Source organism: Pseudophryne corroboree, chromosome 3 (assembly GCF_028390025.1).
Source record: "Pseudophryne corroboree isolate aPseCor3 chromosome 3, aPseCor3.hap2, whole genome shotgun sequence".
Lineage (NCBI taxonomy): Eukaryota > Metazoa > Chordata > Amphibia > Anura > Myobatrachidae > Pseudophryne > Pseudophryne corroboree.
This window is the reverse complement of record NC_086446.1, coordinates 485,706,902-485,724,193: the sequence shown is the minus strand read 5'-3', so window position 1 is coordinate 485,724,193 and position 17,292 is coordinate 485,706,902. Positions and strand designations below refer to the sequence as shown.

The 17,292-nt window shown below is 48.4% G+C and overlaps 1 protein-coding gene across 4 annotated transcripts in view; it reads right to left on the bottom strand.

Annotated features, from left to right (window-relative positions):
* ADAP2 (ArfGAP with dual PH domains 2) overlaps positions 1-17,292 on the bottom strand; it is a 130,766-nt gene that overhangs the window by 69,858 nt on the left and 43,616 nt on the right. For all 4 annotated transcript variants that reach the window (XR_010243893.1, XR_010243894.1, XR_010243895.1 and 1 more), the window contains exon 2: positions 16,186-16,313. Coding sequence is in view for 1 of the 4 variants with exons in the window: in XM_063960878.1 (XP_063816948.1) it covers positions 16,186-16,313 (128 nt within the window). In the remaining 3 variants the exon portion in view is untranslated. The remainder of the gene's footprint in view (positions 1-16,185; positions 16,314-17,292) is intronic.

Genomic DNA, 17,292 nt, shown 5'->3' with positions numbered 1-17,292 from the left:
AAGAATTTACTTACCGATAATTCTATTTCTCGTAGTCCGTAGTGGATGCTGGGAACTCCGTAAGGACCATGGGGAATAGCGGCTCCGCAGGAGACTGGGCACAAAAAGTAAAAGCTTTAGACTAGCTGGTGTGCACTGGCTCCTCCCCCTATGACCCTCCTCCAAGCCTCAGTTAAGATACTGTGCCCGGACGAGCGTACATAATAAGGAAGGATCTTGAATCCCGGGTAAGACTCATACCAGCCACACCAATCACACCGTACAACTCGTGATCTGAACCCAGTTAACAGTATGATAACCGTAGGAGCCTCTGAAAAGATGGCTTCCAACAATAAAACAACCCGATTTGTTTGTAACAATAACTATATACAAGTATTGCAGACAATCCGCACTTGGGATGGGCGCCCAGCATCCACTACGGACTACGAGAAATAGAATTATCGGTAAGTAAATTCTTATTTTCTCTAACGTCCTAGTGGATGCTGGGAACTCCGTAAGGACCATGGGGATTATACCAAAGCTCCCAAACGGGCGGGAGAGTGCGGATGACTCTGCAGCACCGAATGAGAGAACTCCAGGTCCTCCTCAGCCAGGGTATCAAATTTGTAGAATTTAGCAAACGTGTTTGCCCCTGACCAAGTAGCTGCTCGGCAAAGTTGTAAAGCCGAGACCCCTCGGGCAGCCGCCCAAGATGAGCCCACCTTCCTTGTGGAATGGGCTTTTACAGATTTTGGCTGTGGCAGGCCTGCCACAGAATGTGCAAGTTGAATTGTACTACAAATCCAACGAGCAATCGTCTGCTTAGAAGCAGGAGCACCCAGCTTGTTGGGTGCATACAGTACAAACAGCGAGTCAGATTTTCTGACTCCAGCCGTCCTGGAAACATATATTTTCAGGGCCCTGACTACGTCCAGCAACTTGGAGTCCTCCAAGTCCCTAGTAGCCACAGGTACCACAATAGGTTGATTCATGTGAAAAGCTGAAACCACCTTAGGGAGAAATTGAGGACGAGTCCTCAATTCCGCCCTATCCGAATGAAATATCAGGTAAGGGCTTTTATAGGATAAAGCCGCCAATTCTGATACGCGCCTGGCTGAAGCCAGGGCCAACAGCATTACCACTTTCCATGTGAGATATTTCAAATCCACTGTGGCAAGTGGTTCAAACCAATGTGATTTTAGGAACCCTAAAACTACATTGAGATCCCAAGGTGCCACTGGAGGCACAAAAGGAGGCTGTATATGCAGTACCCCTTTGACAAACGTCTGAACTTCAGGCACTGAAGCCAGTTCTTTCTGGAAGAAGATCGACAGGGCCGAAATTTGAACCTTAATGGATCCTAATTTTAGGCCCATAGACAATCCTGCTTGCAGGAAATGTAGGAAACGACCCAGTTGAAATTCCTCCGTAGGGGCCTTCTTGGCCTCACACCACGCAACATATTTTCGCCAAATGCGATGATAATGTTTTGCAGTTACATCCTTCCTGGCCTTGATCAGGGTAGGGATGACTTCATCTGGAATGCCTTTTTCCTTCAGGATCCGGCGTTCAACCGCCATGCCGTCAAACGCAGCCGCGGTAAGTCTTGGAACAGACAAGGTCCCTGCTGGAGCAGGTCCTTCCTTAGAGGTAGAGGCCACGGGTCCTCCGTGAGCATCTCTTGCAGCTCCGGGTACCAAGTTCTTCTTGGCCAATCCGGAGCCACGAGTATCGTTCTTACTCCTCTCCTTCTTATGATTCTCAGTACTTTTGGTATGAGAGGAAGAGGAGGGAACACATATACCGACTGGAACACCCACGGAGTTACCAGAGCGTCCACCGCTATTGCCTGAGGGTCCCTTGACCTGGCGCAATATCTGTCCAGTTTCTTGTTGAGACGGGACGCCATCATGTCCACCTTTGGTTTTTCCCAACGGTTTACAATCACTTGGAAGACTTCTGGATGAAGTCCCCACTCCCCCGGGTGGAGGTCGTGTCTGCTGAGGAAGTCTGCTTCCCAGTTGTCCACTCCCGGAATGAACACTGCTGACAGTGCTATCACATGATTTTCCGCCCAGCGGAGAATCCTTGCAGCTTCTGCCATTGCCCTCCTGCTTCTTGTGCCGCCCTGTCTGTTTACGTGGGCGACAGCCGTGATGTTGTCCGACTGGATCAATACCGGTTGACCCTGAAGCAGAGGCCTTGCTTGACTTAGGGCATTGTAAATGGCCCTTAGCTCTAGGATATTTATGTGAAGAGACGTTTCCATGCTTGACCACAAGCCCTGGAAATTTCTTCCCTGTGTGACTGCTCCCCAGCCTCTCAGGCTGGCATCCGTGGTTACCAGCATCCAATCCTGAATGCCGAATCTGCGGCCCTCTAGAAGATGAGCCTTCTGTAACCACCACAGGAGAGATACCCTTGTCCTTGGAGATAGGGTTATCCGCTGATGCATCTGAAGATGCGATCCGGACCATTTGTCCAGCAGATCCCACTGAAAAGTTCTTGCATGGAATCTTCCGAATGGAATCGCTTCGTAAGAAGCCACCATTTTTCCCAGGACTCTCGTGCACTGATGCACTGACACTTGTCCTGGTTTTAGGAGGTTCCTGACTAGCTCGGATAACTCCCTGGCCTTCTCCTCCGGGAGAAACACCTTTTTCTGGACTGTGTCCAGAATCATCCCTAGGAACAGTAGACGTGTTGTCGGAATCAGCTGTGATTTTGGGATATTTAGAATCCACCCGTGCTGACGTAGCACTACCTGAGATAGTGCTACTCCGACCTCTAACTGTTCCCTGGATCTTGCCCTTATCAGGAGATCGTCCAAGTAAGGGATAATTAATACGCCTTTTCTTCGAAGAAGAATCATCATTTCGGCCATTACCTTGGTAAAGACCCGTGGTGCCGTGGACAATCCAAACGGCAGCGTCTGAAACTGATAATGACAGTTTTGTATCACAAACCTGAGGTACCCTTGGTGAGAAGGGTAGATTGGGACATGGAGATAAGCATCCTTGATGTCTAGAGATACCATATAGTCCCCTTCTTCCAGGTTCGCTATCACTGCTCTGAGTGACTCCATCTTGAATTTGAACCTGTTTATGTAAGTGTTCAAAGATTTTAGATTTAAAATTGGTCTCACCGAGCCGTCCGGCTTCGGTACCACAAACAGAGTGGAATAATACCCCTTTCCCTGTTGTAGGAGGGGTACCTTGATTATCACCTGCTGGGAATACAGCTTGTGAATAGCATCCAATACTGCCTCCCTGTCGGAGGGAGACGTTGGTAGAGCAGACTTCAGGAACCGGCGAGGGGGAGACGTCTCGAATTCCAATTTGTACCCCTGTGATACTACCTGCAGGATCCAGGGGTCCACTTGCGAGTGAGCCCACTGCACGCTGAAATTCTTGAGACGGCCCCCCACCGTGCCCGAGTCTGCTTGCAGAGCCCCAGCGTCATGCTGAGGACTTGGCAGAAGCGGGGGAGGGCTTCTGCTCCTGGGAAGAAGCTGCATGGTGCAGTCTTTTTCCCCTTCCTCTGCCCCGGGGCAGGAACGAGCGGCCTTTTTCCCTCTTGCCCTTATAGGGACGAAAGGACTGGGTTTGAAAAGACGGTGTCTTTTTCTGCTGAGAGGTGACCTGGGGTAAAAAGGTGGATTTTCCAGCCGTTGCTGTGGCCACCAGGTCCGATAGACTGACCCCAAATAACTCCTCCCCTTTATACGGCAATACTTCCATATGTCGTTTGGAATCCGCATCACCTGACCACTGTCGCGTCCATAACGTTCTTCTGGCAGAAATGGACATCGCACTTACTCTAGATGCCAGGGTGCAAATATCCCTCTGTGCATCTCGCATATATAGTAATGCATCCTTTAAATGCTCTATAGTTAATAATATACTGTCCCTATCCAGGGTATCAATATTTTCAGTCAGAGAATCCGACCAAGCCACTCCAGCGCTGCACATCCAGGCTGAGGCGATCGCTGGTCGCAGTATAACACCAGTATGTGTGTATATACCCTTTAAGATATTTTCCAGCCTTCTATCAGCTGGTTCCTTGAGAGCGGCCGTATCAGGAGACGGTAACGCCACTTGTTTTGATAAGCGTGTGAGCGCCTTATCTACCCTAGGGGGTGTTTCCCAACGTGCCCTAACCTCTGGCGGGAAAGGGTATATTGCCAATAATTTATTAGAAATCAGCAGTTTTTTATCGGGGGAAACCCACGCTTTATCACACACCTCATTTAATTCATCTGACTCAGGAAAAACCACTGGTAGTTTTTTCACACCCCACATAATACCCTTTTTTGTGGTACATGTAGTGTCAGAAATGTGCAATGCCTCCTTCATTGCCGTGATCATGTAACGTGTGGCCCTACTGGACATTACGTTTGTCTCGTCACCGTCGACACTGGATTCAGTATCCGTGTCAGGGTCTGTGTCGACCATCTGAGGTAACGGGCGTTTTAGCGCCCCTGACGGTGTCTGAGACGCCTGAACAGGCACTAATTGATTTGTCGGCTGTCTCATGTCGTCAACAGTTTTTTGCAAAGTGCTGACATTGTCACGTAATTCTTTAATTACTACCATCCAGTCAGGTGTCGACTCCCTAGGGGGTGACATCACTAACACAGGCAATTGCTCTGCTTCCACATCATTTTCCTCCTCATACATGTCGACACAATCGTACCGACACCCAGCACACACACAGGGAATGCTCTGATAGAGGACAGGACCCCACTAGCCCTTTGGGGAGACAGAGGGAGAGTTTGCCAGCACACACCAGAGCGCTATATATATACAGGGATAACCTTATATAAGTGTTACTCCCTGTTATAGCTGCTGTATTTATATATTAGCTGCCAATAGTGCCCCCCTCTCTGTTTTACCCTGTTTCTGTAGTGCAGGACTGCAGGGGAGAGTCAGGGAGCCGTCCTTCCAGCGGAGCTGTGAAAGAAAATGGCGCTTGTGTGCTGAGGAGAAAGGCTCCGCCCCCTTCACGGCGGCCTTTTCTCCCGCTTTTTTCAGGAAACTGGCAGGGGATAAATGCATCCATATAGCCCAGGAGCTATATGTGATGCATTTTTTTTAGCCATATAAGGTTTTTATATCGTTTATATTGCGTATCAGGGCGCTCCCCCCCAGCGCCCTGCACCCTCAGTGACCGGAGTGTGAAGTGTGCTGAGAGCACTGCAGCTGTGCGCTACCTTATTTGAAGACAGGAACGTCTTCTGCCGCCGCTTTCTCCGGACCTCTTCGCTCTTCTGGCTCTGTAAGGGGGCCGGCGGCGCGGCTCCGGGACCCATCCAGGCTGAACCTGTGATCGTCCCTCTGGAGCTAATGTCCAGTAGCCAAGAAGCCCAATCCACTCTGCAGTCAGGTGAGTTCGCTTCTTCTCCCCTTAGTCCCACGATGCAGTGAGCCTGTTGCCAGCAGGACTCACTGAAAATAAAAAACCTATTTAAACTTTTACTTCTAAGCAGCTCAGGAGAGCCACCTAGCTTGCACCCTTCTCGTTCGGGCACAAAAATCTAACTGAGGCTTGGAGGAGGGTCATAGGGGGAGGAGCCAGTGCACACCAGCTAGTCTAAAGCTTTTACTTTTTGTGCCCAGTCTCCTGCGGAGCCGCTATTCCCCATGGTCCTTACGGAGTTCCCAGGATCCACTAGGACGTCAGAGAAATAAGATTTTAAACCTACCGGTAAATCTTTTTCTCCTAGTCCGTAGAGGATGCTGGGGACTCCGTAAGGACCATGGGGTATAGACAGGCTCCGCAGGAGACATGGGCACTCTAAAGACTTTAGAATGGGTGTGCACTGGCTCTTCCTCTATGCCCCTCCTCCAGACCTCAGTTAGAGAAACTGTGCCCAGAGGAGACGGACAGTACGAGGAAAGGATTTTTGTTAATCTAAGGGCAAGATTCATACCAGCCCACACCATATAACATGGAATATACGCAACCAGTTAACAGTATGAACAAAACAGTATCAGCCAAAGACTGATCTTAACTGCAACATAACCCTTATGTAAGCAACCACTATATACAAGCGTTGCAGAAATATGTCCGCACTGGGACGGGCGCCCAGCATCCTCTACGGACTAGGAGAAAAAGATTTACCGGTAGGTTTAAAATCTTATTTTCTCTTACGTCCTAGAGGATGCTGGGGACTCCGTAAGGACCATGGGGATTATACCAAAGCTCCAGACCGGGCGGGAGAGTGTGGATGACTCTGCAGCACTGATTGAGCAAACATGAGGTCCTCATCAGCCAGGGTATCAAACTTGTAGAATTTTGCAAAAGTGTTTGAACCCGACCAAGTAGCTGCTCGGCAAAGCTGTAAAGCCGAGACGCCTCGGGCAGCCGCCCAAGAAGAGCCCACCTTCCTAGTGGAATGGGCCTTTACCGAATTTGGTAACGGCAATTCAGCCGTAGAATGAGCCTGCTGAATCGTGTTACAGATCCAGTGAGCAAAAGTCTGCTTAGAAGCAGGAGCGCCAACCTTATTGGCTGCATACAGGACAAACAGTGCCTCTGTTTTGCTGCTAACCCGAGCCGTCCTGGCTACGTAAATTTTTAAGGCCCTGACTACATCAAGGGACTTGGAATCCTCCAAGTCTCCCGTAGCCACAGGCACCACAATAGGTTGGTTCATATGAAACGATGAAAGCACCTTAGGCAAAAATTGAGGACGAGTCCTCAACTCTGCTCTATCCACATGGAAAATCAGATAGGGGCTTTTGTGAGACAAAGCCGCCAATTCGGACACCCGCCTTGCAGATGCCAAGGCCAACAACATGACCACCTTCCAAGTGAGAAATTTTAATTCAACCGCTTGAAGAGGTTCAAATCAGTGAGATTTTAGGAACCGTAACACCACGTTAAGGTCCCATGGTGCCACTGGGGGCACAAAAGGAGGCTGGATGTGCAGCACTCCCTTTACAAAAGTCTGGACTTCTGGGAGAGAAGCCAATTCCTTCTGAAAGAATATAGATAGGGCCGAAATCTGTACCTTAATGGAACCTAACTTCAGGCCCATATCCACTCCTGTCTGTAGAAAGTGGAGAAAACGGCCCAGGTGGAAATCTTCCGTAGGAGCATTCTTGGCTTCACACCAAGATACATACTTCCTCCAGATACGGTGATAATGTTTCGCCGTCAACTCCTTCCTAGCCTTTATCCGGAATACCTTTCCCAGCTAGGATTTGGTGTTCAACCGCCATGCCGTCAAACGTAACTGCGGTAAGTCTTGGAACACGCAGGGCCCCTGCTGCAACAGGTCCTCCCTGAGAGGAAGAGGCCATGGATCTTCTGTGAGCATCTCCTGAAGATCTGAATACCAGGCCCTTCGAGGCCAATCTGGAACTATGAGTATTGTCTGCACTCTTTTTCGTCTTATGATTCTCAATATTTTTGGGGTGAGAGGAAGAGGGTCCCTTGACCTGGCACAATACCTCCGAAGCTTCTTGTTGAGGCGTGACGCCATCATGTCTATTTGAGGAAGTTCCCAAAGACTTGTTATCTCTGCAAAAACTTCTTGATGAAGTCCCCACTCTCCTGGATGGAGATCATGTCTGCTGAGGAAGTCTGCTTCCCAGTTGTCCACTCCCGGAATGAAGACTGCTGACAGAGCGCTTACGTGATTTTCCACCCAGCAAAGAATCCTGGTGGCTTCCGCCATTGCCACTCTGCTCCTTGTCCCGCCTTGGCGGTTTACATGATCCACGGTTGTGACGTTGTCTGATTGAATCAGAACCGGTAGGTCGCGAAGAAGAGTCTCCGCTTGTTGTAGGCCGTTGTATATGGCCCTTAATTCCAGTATGTTGATGTGTAGACAAGCATCCTGGCTTGACCATAGTCCCTGAAAATTTCTTCCTTGTGTGACTGCTCCCCATCCTCGGAGGCTCGCGTCCGTGGTCACCAGAACCCAGTCTTGAATGCCGAACCTGCGACCCTCTAGAAGGTGAGCACTCTGCCGCCACCACAGGAGTCTCCCCTGGGGGACAGGCTTATTTTCTGATGAATTTGAAGATGGGACCCGGACCACTTGTCCAGAAGGTCCCACTGAAATGTCCTTGCATGGAACCTGCCGATGGGGATGGCCTCGTAGGCCGCCACCATTTTTCCCAGAACTCGAGTGCATTGATGAATTGACACTCTTTTCGGTCTTAGCAGGTCTCTGACCATGTTCTGGAGTTCCTGGGCTTTTTCCATTGGGAGAAAAACCCTCTTCTGTTCCGTGTCCAGAATCATGCCTAAGAATGATAGCCGAGTCGTTGGAATCAATTGTGACTTTGGTAGGTTTAGAATCCAACCGTGCTGCTGCAGTACTCTCAGGGAGAGCGACACGCTTTTCAGCAATTGATCTCTCGATCTCGCTTTTATCAGGAGATCGTCCAAGTACGGGATAATTGTGACTCCCTGCCTGCGCAGGAGCACCATCATTTCCGCCATTACCTTGGTGAAAATCCTCGGGGCCGTGGAAAGCCCAAACGGCAACGTCTGAAACTGGTAATGATAGTCCTGTACAGCGAATCTCAGGTAGGCCTGATGAGGAGGATATATGGGGACGTGAAGGTACGTATCCTTTACGTCTAGTGACACCATAAAATCCCCCCCTTCCAGGCTGGAGATCACTGCCCGGAGCGATTCCATCTTGAACTTGAACTTTTTTAAGTACAGGTTCAGGGATTTTAGATTCAGAATGGGTCTGACCGAGCCATCCGGCTTCGGGACCACAAACAGGGTCGAATAGTACCCTTTCCCCTGTTGGACTAGGGGAACCTTGATAATCACTTGTTGTTGACACAGCTTTTGAATTGCAGCCAACACTATTTCCCTCTCTGGGGGAGAAGCTGGCAAAGCTGACTTGAAAAATCGGCGAGGAGGCACCTCTTCGAATTCCAGTTTGTGGCCTTGGGATACAATTTCCATTGCCCAAGGATCCACGTCTGACAGAACCCAGACCTGGCTGAAGAGTCGAAGACGTGCCCCCACCAGTGCGGACTCCCTCAGTGGAGCCCCAGCGTCTTGGATTTAGTAGAAGCCGGGGAGGACTTCTGCTCCTGGGAACTAGCCGTAGCCAGCATTCTTTTCCCTCTACCCTTACCTCTGGCGAGGAAGGAAGAGCCCCGACCTCTTCTGGACTTATGCGACCGAAAGGACTGCATCTGATATTGTGGTGTTTTCTTTTGCTGTGGGGGAACATAAGGCAAAAAAGAAGATTTACCCATGGTAGCTGTGGAAACCAGGTCCGCGAGACCCTCCCCAAATAAAACCTCACCCTTGTAAGGCAAAGTTTCCATATGTCTCTTCGAGTCGGCATCGCCCGTCCATTGGCGGGTCCAAAGGGCTCGCCTAGCAGAAATAGTCATGGTGTTGGCTCGTGAACCTAACAGCCCAACGTCTCTCGCAGTGTCTCTCATATATAAGACTGCGTCTTTAATGTGACCCAAGGTCGATAAAATGCTATCCCTATCAAGGGTGTCAATGTCAGATGACAAGTTATCTGCCCACGCTGCTACGGCGCTACAAACCCATGCCGACGCTACTGCCGGTCTAAGCAAGGCACCCGTATGCGTATAAATTGATTTTAAGGTAGTTTCCTGTCTGCGGTCAGCAGGATCCTTGAGGGCTGCCGTGTCTGGAGATGGTAGCGCCATCTTTTTGGACAAGCGCGTCAAAGCCTTGTCTACCCTGGGCGAGGATTCCCACCGCACCCTGTCCTGCGCGGGGAAAGGGTACGCCATAAGAATTCTCTTGGGAATCTGCAGTTTCTTGTCTGGAGTTTCCCAAGCCTTTTCAAATAAAGCGTTCTTTTCCTTAAACATGAATACCCACCCGTCTGATACATTATGAGCGCCCTGGGACTACGATCACCCAAATGTCCGACAGTGATGGCTCCCTTGTTGACACCACGCCGGACATTGCGCAGTTATTCCGATCTTATTACACTGCGGTTTATAGCTCGCAGTTGACATGCTCTACTCTGGATCTCTCATATTATCTGGGGGGTGTTCCACTACCCGCACTCTCCTCTGAGGCCCGTGAGGTACTGGAGGCGCCTTTGACGCTCGCGGAGGTGACTGCGGCTATTGGTGTGTCCCCTAATGGCAAGGCTCCGGGGTGTGACGGAATTCCCTCCGAAGTATACAAAACTCATTGATTTTTTCGGGCCCAGGCTCCATGCCTTATACTTAGATATTTTTGCCAATAATGAACTTCCCCCTTCTATGTCAGAGGCAGTTATAATAGTGATTCCAAAGCCCGGTAAAGACCCTAGGTCTCCAGACTCCTATAGGCCAATATCTCTGATTCCCACCGATGCTAAGATCCTGGCAAAGATATTGGCAGTAAGGCTTAACACAGTGATCACCTCCCTCGTTCACCCGGATCAGACTGGCTTCATGCCAGGGAAGTCCACGTCTATTAACCTACGTAGATTGTATACCATTTTACAACTCCCACATGACTTCCCTTCTGACTCGGCTGTGGTCTTGCTGGACCGGCCAAAGCCTTTGACAGTATTGAATGGGCTTATTTATGGGAGGTGATGGCTTGTATGGGCTTTGGGCCCAACTTTATCAGATGGACTAAATTACTGTATCAACATCCGAGTGCCAGGATCTTGGTGAATGGCTATGTATCCCCCTCCTTTCAATTGTCCCGTGGAACTAGGCAGGGCTGCCCCCTATCCCCCACACTGTTTGCCCTGGCCATCGAGCCCTTGGCCTGTCTGATAAGATCGCACCCAGATATTGTGGGAGTCTGTGCGGGCCCACGTGAGGATAGGATAGCTCTCTATGCCGACGACATGTTGTTGTTTTTGCAAGATTACACCAAGTCAATGCCCATTCTGCTGCGTGTGATAGAGAGCTTTGGTGCTCACTCGGGTCTTCAAATCAACTGGTCTAAATCATACATTATGCCAGTCATAGGCCCCCCTCCTACTGTTCCCAAAATCTCACTGCCATTGTGTTGGACAACACAATTTAAATACCTCGGAATTCAAATAACTAACGACCCTTCTGATTTTATCCCTTTGAACCTTGACCCGATCATGCAGCAGGTCGCGTGCAAATCCAAAACTTGGTGTAGACTTCCACTGACGGTGTCTGGCAGGGTTAATCTCATTAAAATGATCATACTGCCCAAACTTTTATATATTATTCTCCAGTCCCCTGTATATATCTATCCATTATTCTTTAGGAAATTGAATAGTGTTTTATCCTCACTGATTTGGCCTAACAAACGACCTAGGATACAGTTAAATACTCTCACCAGGCAACGCTCTGATGGCGGCCTGGCTCTGCCTAACTTCCAGATGTATTACTACGCTGCTCAGCTGACTCATATTAGTGTATGGGCGCAGGATTCTGGCATTGACTCTTTACACTGTGAGTTCATTCGATGCTACTTTCCTCCCCTCTCTCCTATGCAGGTGCTGCTGAGTGGGAGCATAGCTCGGTTTCTTCCCCCTATTATTTTCCAGGCTTTAAAGATATGGCGGGCCCTGAGGGACCTCTTGGGGTACGACGGCCTCGACCCAGATACCCCCCTTTGGTACTCTGACTGGCTTCCTGAACTGCATACGATTGAGGGACGGGAGGTTTGGGCCCCTAGATCTGTGGTTTCTATTTCCCAACTTTACCTAGATGGTGTACTCAAATCCTTTCAGCAACTGAAAGATGAGTTTGATCTACCCAACTCCTACATTTTCAGATACCTTCAACTTCGTCATGCCCTCCAGTCCCAATTTGCTGAGTCCCCCCCACGAATCCTCACATTTCCCATCAAGACCTTTGTGACTACATTGGGTCGAGTTAAGATGGTTTCCCTCGCGTATGGATATCTTCTTACCAAACTCCATACGGACCCTTTGACACGTCTCCGTGGAAAGTGGGAGGAGGATATGGGTCTAATAACTGAGGAGGACTGGGCCCTTGCTCTGGAATATCCTGCTACAGTCACCAAGACTCTCAGGTATCAACAAATTAAATTCTTCATTCTACATAGAACATATATGACTCCAGTTAAACTGGCCACTTTTGGGACTGGCGGGTCTAGCCTCTGCCCTAAGTGCGGGGTGGATGTGGGAACATTTTGGCATCTAATATGGGACTGCCCGAGGCTGCGGGTGTTCTGGTCGGGGGTCAGGTCGATTCTGGAGAGTACAGGAGTGACTGGCGGCTTGCTTACCCCACAATTTTGTATTTTGGGGATGGGATGCTCTGCTTTTGTGCCTGATCCGGCGGGTCTATATGCTCGCAATGTATGTGCCTTGGCTAAGGTATGCATTGCAAGGTTCTGGATGGCCCCTGGTGGCCCTTTAGTTTCTGCGTTCAAGACCCTAGTTAATGATACAATATCCAAGGAACGATATATATATATATGAAACAAAACGCATCAGCCAAATTTGAAAGAGTCTGGTCTCCATGGCTGGAATCTCCCCACTCCCGCCTGGTCCCTCAACCATAGTGGGCACTGAAGTGCTATCGTGTCACTGAATTAATGTTTAATGATGTATGCTCAGTTGCTTGGCTGCTGAGCTCTGCGTGCTCGCCTAATTACATGCACGGCTGAAGAGGTCCTGAGTTAGGTGATTCCTCCTTATTATGCTTCTTTCTATGTTTTTCTCTCTTTCCTTTTTCTTTTCTTGTACTCTTTTTCTGGGTTAGTTTACGGGTGAAAAACAAAAAGGTTAAATGGGGATTTATATATTGGTTGCGGATCTTGCAAGTCCAAATACTATGAACAATTGTATATCTTTGCTCATTTCATCAAAGACACAGCTGGCTACTTCACTGCTGTAAACGATGTCTCATAAATGACAATGTGATTTGTATGATATATGTGATATGCCGTTGATATGCAAATTCTGTAACTTTATCTCCATTCTCTTGAATAAAAATTACTTTATTAAAAAAAAACATGCATACCCTCGTGTCAGGGACAGAGGGGTCATCTGTGATAAGCAAAACATCTTTTATTGCAATAATCATATAATGAATACTTTTGGCCACCCTTGGGTGTAACCTTGCATCATCGTAGTCGACACTGGAGTCAGAATCTGTGTCGGTACCAGTGTCTGTTACGTGGGACAGGGGACGTTTCTGAGACCCTGAAGGGCCCTGTGACACAGTCAAAGTCATGGATTGACTCCCTGTTTTATCCCTGGACTCTGCTTTGTCCAATCTCTTACGTAATAAAGACACATTTGCATTTAAAACATTCCACATATCCAACCAATCAGGTGTCGGCGTTGCTGACGGAGACACCACAATCATCTGCTCCACCTCCTCCTTGGATGAAAAAACAAAATCTGGACAAGAGAGCGCAGGCAGACTCCACTGAAGTTTCACAATTTTAATATACACAGTGATCACATAATAAATAATATGGTATACATATACCTATTTAATACTAATAAAACCAATAAAAATCCGCACTACAACTCCATATATTCCACACAATTTAGTGCACTGATATGATGATGATATATGAATTGATATGTCCTAAGAGTTGACAGCTGATGTTTAAATGCTGATAGTCTGGATATTATCCATATAACAGTCTCATATTTGAAATTGATTTGTTCAGGTTAGAGTCAGATGAATAAAAAACAAGTGCACTGTTGGTTATAAATTAGACCTCTATTGATTACCCGAAGTCGACACCGCACCAGTTCTGTTCTATTTAGTGTAGCCTCATATCGGGGTGATGACGCTTACCACTTCCTCGGTGTACATATAGCACTGACAAGTGCTCGGGTGCCGCTAGCTCCAGCGGCTAAGTCCGATGCTCTCTCCTTGCTGTAGCGTGTCAGACTAGTAACCGCTCACCGCTTCTACGGATCATCTGGCGGTGCTGTGATTATCCAAGATGCCGTTGATCCGAGGCGATGAGCTGGCAGCCACGGTCCCCGTATTGCAAAAGGGACCAGTGCAGGTGGCTCTGCTCGGGCAAATTAGACCCGACAGTGGAGTAGAGCTGGAACGGGTAAAAGGCCGTAAGAGGTAAAGGTAGTCAGATGAGAAGCTGTTTTAGGATCCGACTACTTCTCATCTGTATATATATGGAGACAGTTCCCCAATAAGGCCCTTTGGAGAGACAGAGAGAGTATGCCAGCACACACCCAGCGCCACCGGACACCGGAATAAAATCCCAGATATTACAGCGCTTTTATATAAATATATAAATACACTCACTGCGCCAATTAAATGTGCCCCCCCCCCCCTCTTTTTTGCCCTCTGTAACTGTGTTCAGCAGGGGAGAGTCCGGGGAGCCAGCTTCTCTGCAGTGTGCTGTGGAGAAAATGGCGCTTGTTAGTGCTGGAGGATCAAGCTCCGCCCCCTCACCGGCGGGCTTCGGTCCCGCTCAAATTATTTATACTGGCGGGGTTTTTTCAATATACTGCCTCCGCAGTATCTAATCTATTTGCCAGTGTCCCTTGAGGTTAATATTGCTGCCCAGGGCGCCCCCCCTGCGCCCTGCACCCTTACAGTGCCTGCTGTGTGTGTATGTGTGGGAGCAATGGCACGCAGCGTTACCTCAGTGAAGATCTGAAGTCTTCTGCCGCCTTTGAAGTCTTCTTCCTTCTTAATACTCACCCGGCTTCTATCTTCCGGCTCTGTGAGGAGGACGGCGGCGCGGCTCCGGGACGAACGGCAAGGGTGAGACATGCGTTCCGACCCTCTGGAGCTAATGGTGTCCAGTAGCCTAAGAAGCAGAGCCTATCATTTAAGTAGGTCTGCTTCTCTCCCCTCAGTCCCACGATGCAGGGAGCCTGTTGCCAGCAGTGCTCCCTGAAAATAAAAAACCTAACAAAAAGTATTTTTCAGAGAAACTCAGGAGAGCTACCCTGCAGTGCATCCAGTCGCCTCTGGGCACAGGATCTAACTGAGGTCTGGAGGAGGGGCATAGAGGGAGGAGCCAGTGCACACCCATTCTAAAGTCTTTAGAGTGCCCATGTCTCCTGCGGAGCCCGTCTATACCCCATGGTCCTTACGGAGTCCCCAGCATCCTCTAGGACGTAAGAGAAAATGTGTTGACCATTTGTGTGTCGATCTTTGGAACCTTTCGACCTTTTATACCTGTCAACCTTTCATCTACTGACCTTTTGTATTTATCAACCTACAGTAATGTATGTACCATATGTTGTCGACCTATTGACTGTCGACCAATAGACTGTCGAGTTATCATCCAGAAACCATTTTGTCTGTGGTTTCAGAGACAAAGGGGTTTGGAATCTTCAAGAAGACAAAACACATTGAATTGTGCCCAAGAGATCTGATATTACTCATACTCTGTGACTACCTGACATTGTTCAAATTTGAATGCAAGGAGTTATACCACACTACAGTATCTCATTCACTGTTCATTGTTCAAGTAAAGCACTTAACACACAAAGCAACAAATTATGTTTTGTACACTACATACCTGCCTCAAAACAAAACAGCTAAATACACTACACTGTCAGTTGGCTCCTACCTAAGATCACTTCACGACAGCGGGATCCCGGCAACCAGTATGCCGGCAGGGGGATGAACGCTAGAAAGCCCCTTGCGGGCTTGCTGCGCTCACCTCGCTGCGAGCACGATGGTTCGCTGCGCTCGCCACTGGTTATCTTCTCCCTTTATGGGTGCCATGGACAACCACAGAGGGAGAAAATCCTGTGGCGCCAGTTTTCTGGCGGCGGCATTTCACAGCTAGTCAGGAATCCGTCGTCGGCATTGTGACTTCTGTGATGGTATTGTATTGTAACCGCTTCCCAAACAAACAGCTACAGGGTAGTATCCATGCCAGATTGATGTTGAAATACCCGGGCTCCATCTCTGTTCTGGCTATTGCTGTGTCGATCCACTTTCAGCATGAATCTGGTACGGATGCTACCCCTGTTGTGATTGTCTGGAACCACTGTGGGTGGGGGAGGAGTGGTTGTGGGGGTGCCGCGGGTGCTGTCGGTGGGGGTCCGGGCTATTATATAGGAGATGTCGAAAAGATCTATACATGAGGATCCATCTTACTGGAACATGATTAGTACATGACAATATTACCCTTTTTTATTGTTAAAGTGTTTGTACAAGATTTGGTAACTTGGGTTTATTATGTGCTGCTTTTCTGGTAGCGGCCAGATTCGGTCTACATTCATAGTTATTACCATACATATTTTACTAATAGGGAGTTACAGAAATATACTCCTACCTCTACCAGGTCATGATCCATGTTATCTAGTTGTGTAGATTTGACTTTGCCAATTGCTGATATCCTGTGGACACCAGAACACTGCAAACAGACAAACACCCCGATATTGCATGATGCCCAGACAGGATCTGTAGAGAGAGAATTTATTAGTGGAGATGAGTTGTGACAAGTATATTACATACTAGTATTTTGGACTCGCCATTCACTTGGTCTCTAAATATTTTGCAGGCTTTTTTCCCCCATCTCTCTTCTAATGCCTTCCCATCTCCCTCCCCCTATTCCTCCAATATTTCTGTTTTTCTCTCTCTCCCCTGGAACCTCCTCTTTGCCCTCCTGCTGTTCCCCTCCTCTTTCTCTCTCCTCTCTGCCCTCTTGCTGTCCCTCTCCTCTCTTATAGGCCCTACACACTTAAACTCGTTCATATCATTCAGTGTGTAGGCACCACCAATGAACGATGCGCGGCCCCGCGCTCATTCATCGTTGGTGCCGGCTCGTTCATACCTGCAGGCCAATATGGACAATCTCGTCCATATTAGTATGCAGGGCACAGTGCGGCTGCTGCGCGTACGCACACGACATAGGGCTTCAGCCTGCGATCGCTGCCGCTGCAGTGTCCAGGTTTGAATTAGGCCCTGTATTATAGATACCATTTACCATTCCCACGATGTGTAGGGTCTTAGAGGCACACATAAGTTACTAAGGGGCATATTTATTAAATATTAGGTCTGAGACCTGATAATTATAAGTTCTTACTGACGTTTTTTGCTGTTATAAGAAATTATGATTGACTTTAAAGCATTAAAATACATCCGTTGGAACAAGGGCTCCAAAAGGCAGCTGGTCTTCCTGGTAGTCTATATGTTGAATGTACGTACTTACAAGCACTGGAGAGATTTGGACTTAGCTGAATTTGCTGCACAGTGCTCATCACAGCCAAATTTGGCATTTTCACATAGGATTTGGACTCAGTGTCTCAAGTTGTAGATGTAGCTGAGGACCATGCTCTATTTGACATGATTCGGTCACACAACACTTGTATTCTGGTTGGTTATGCCATTTTCAACTTCATACACATGTCCTTCTAGAGTTATACACATTTACTGGACA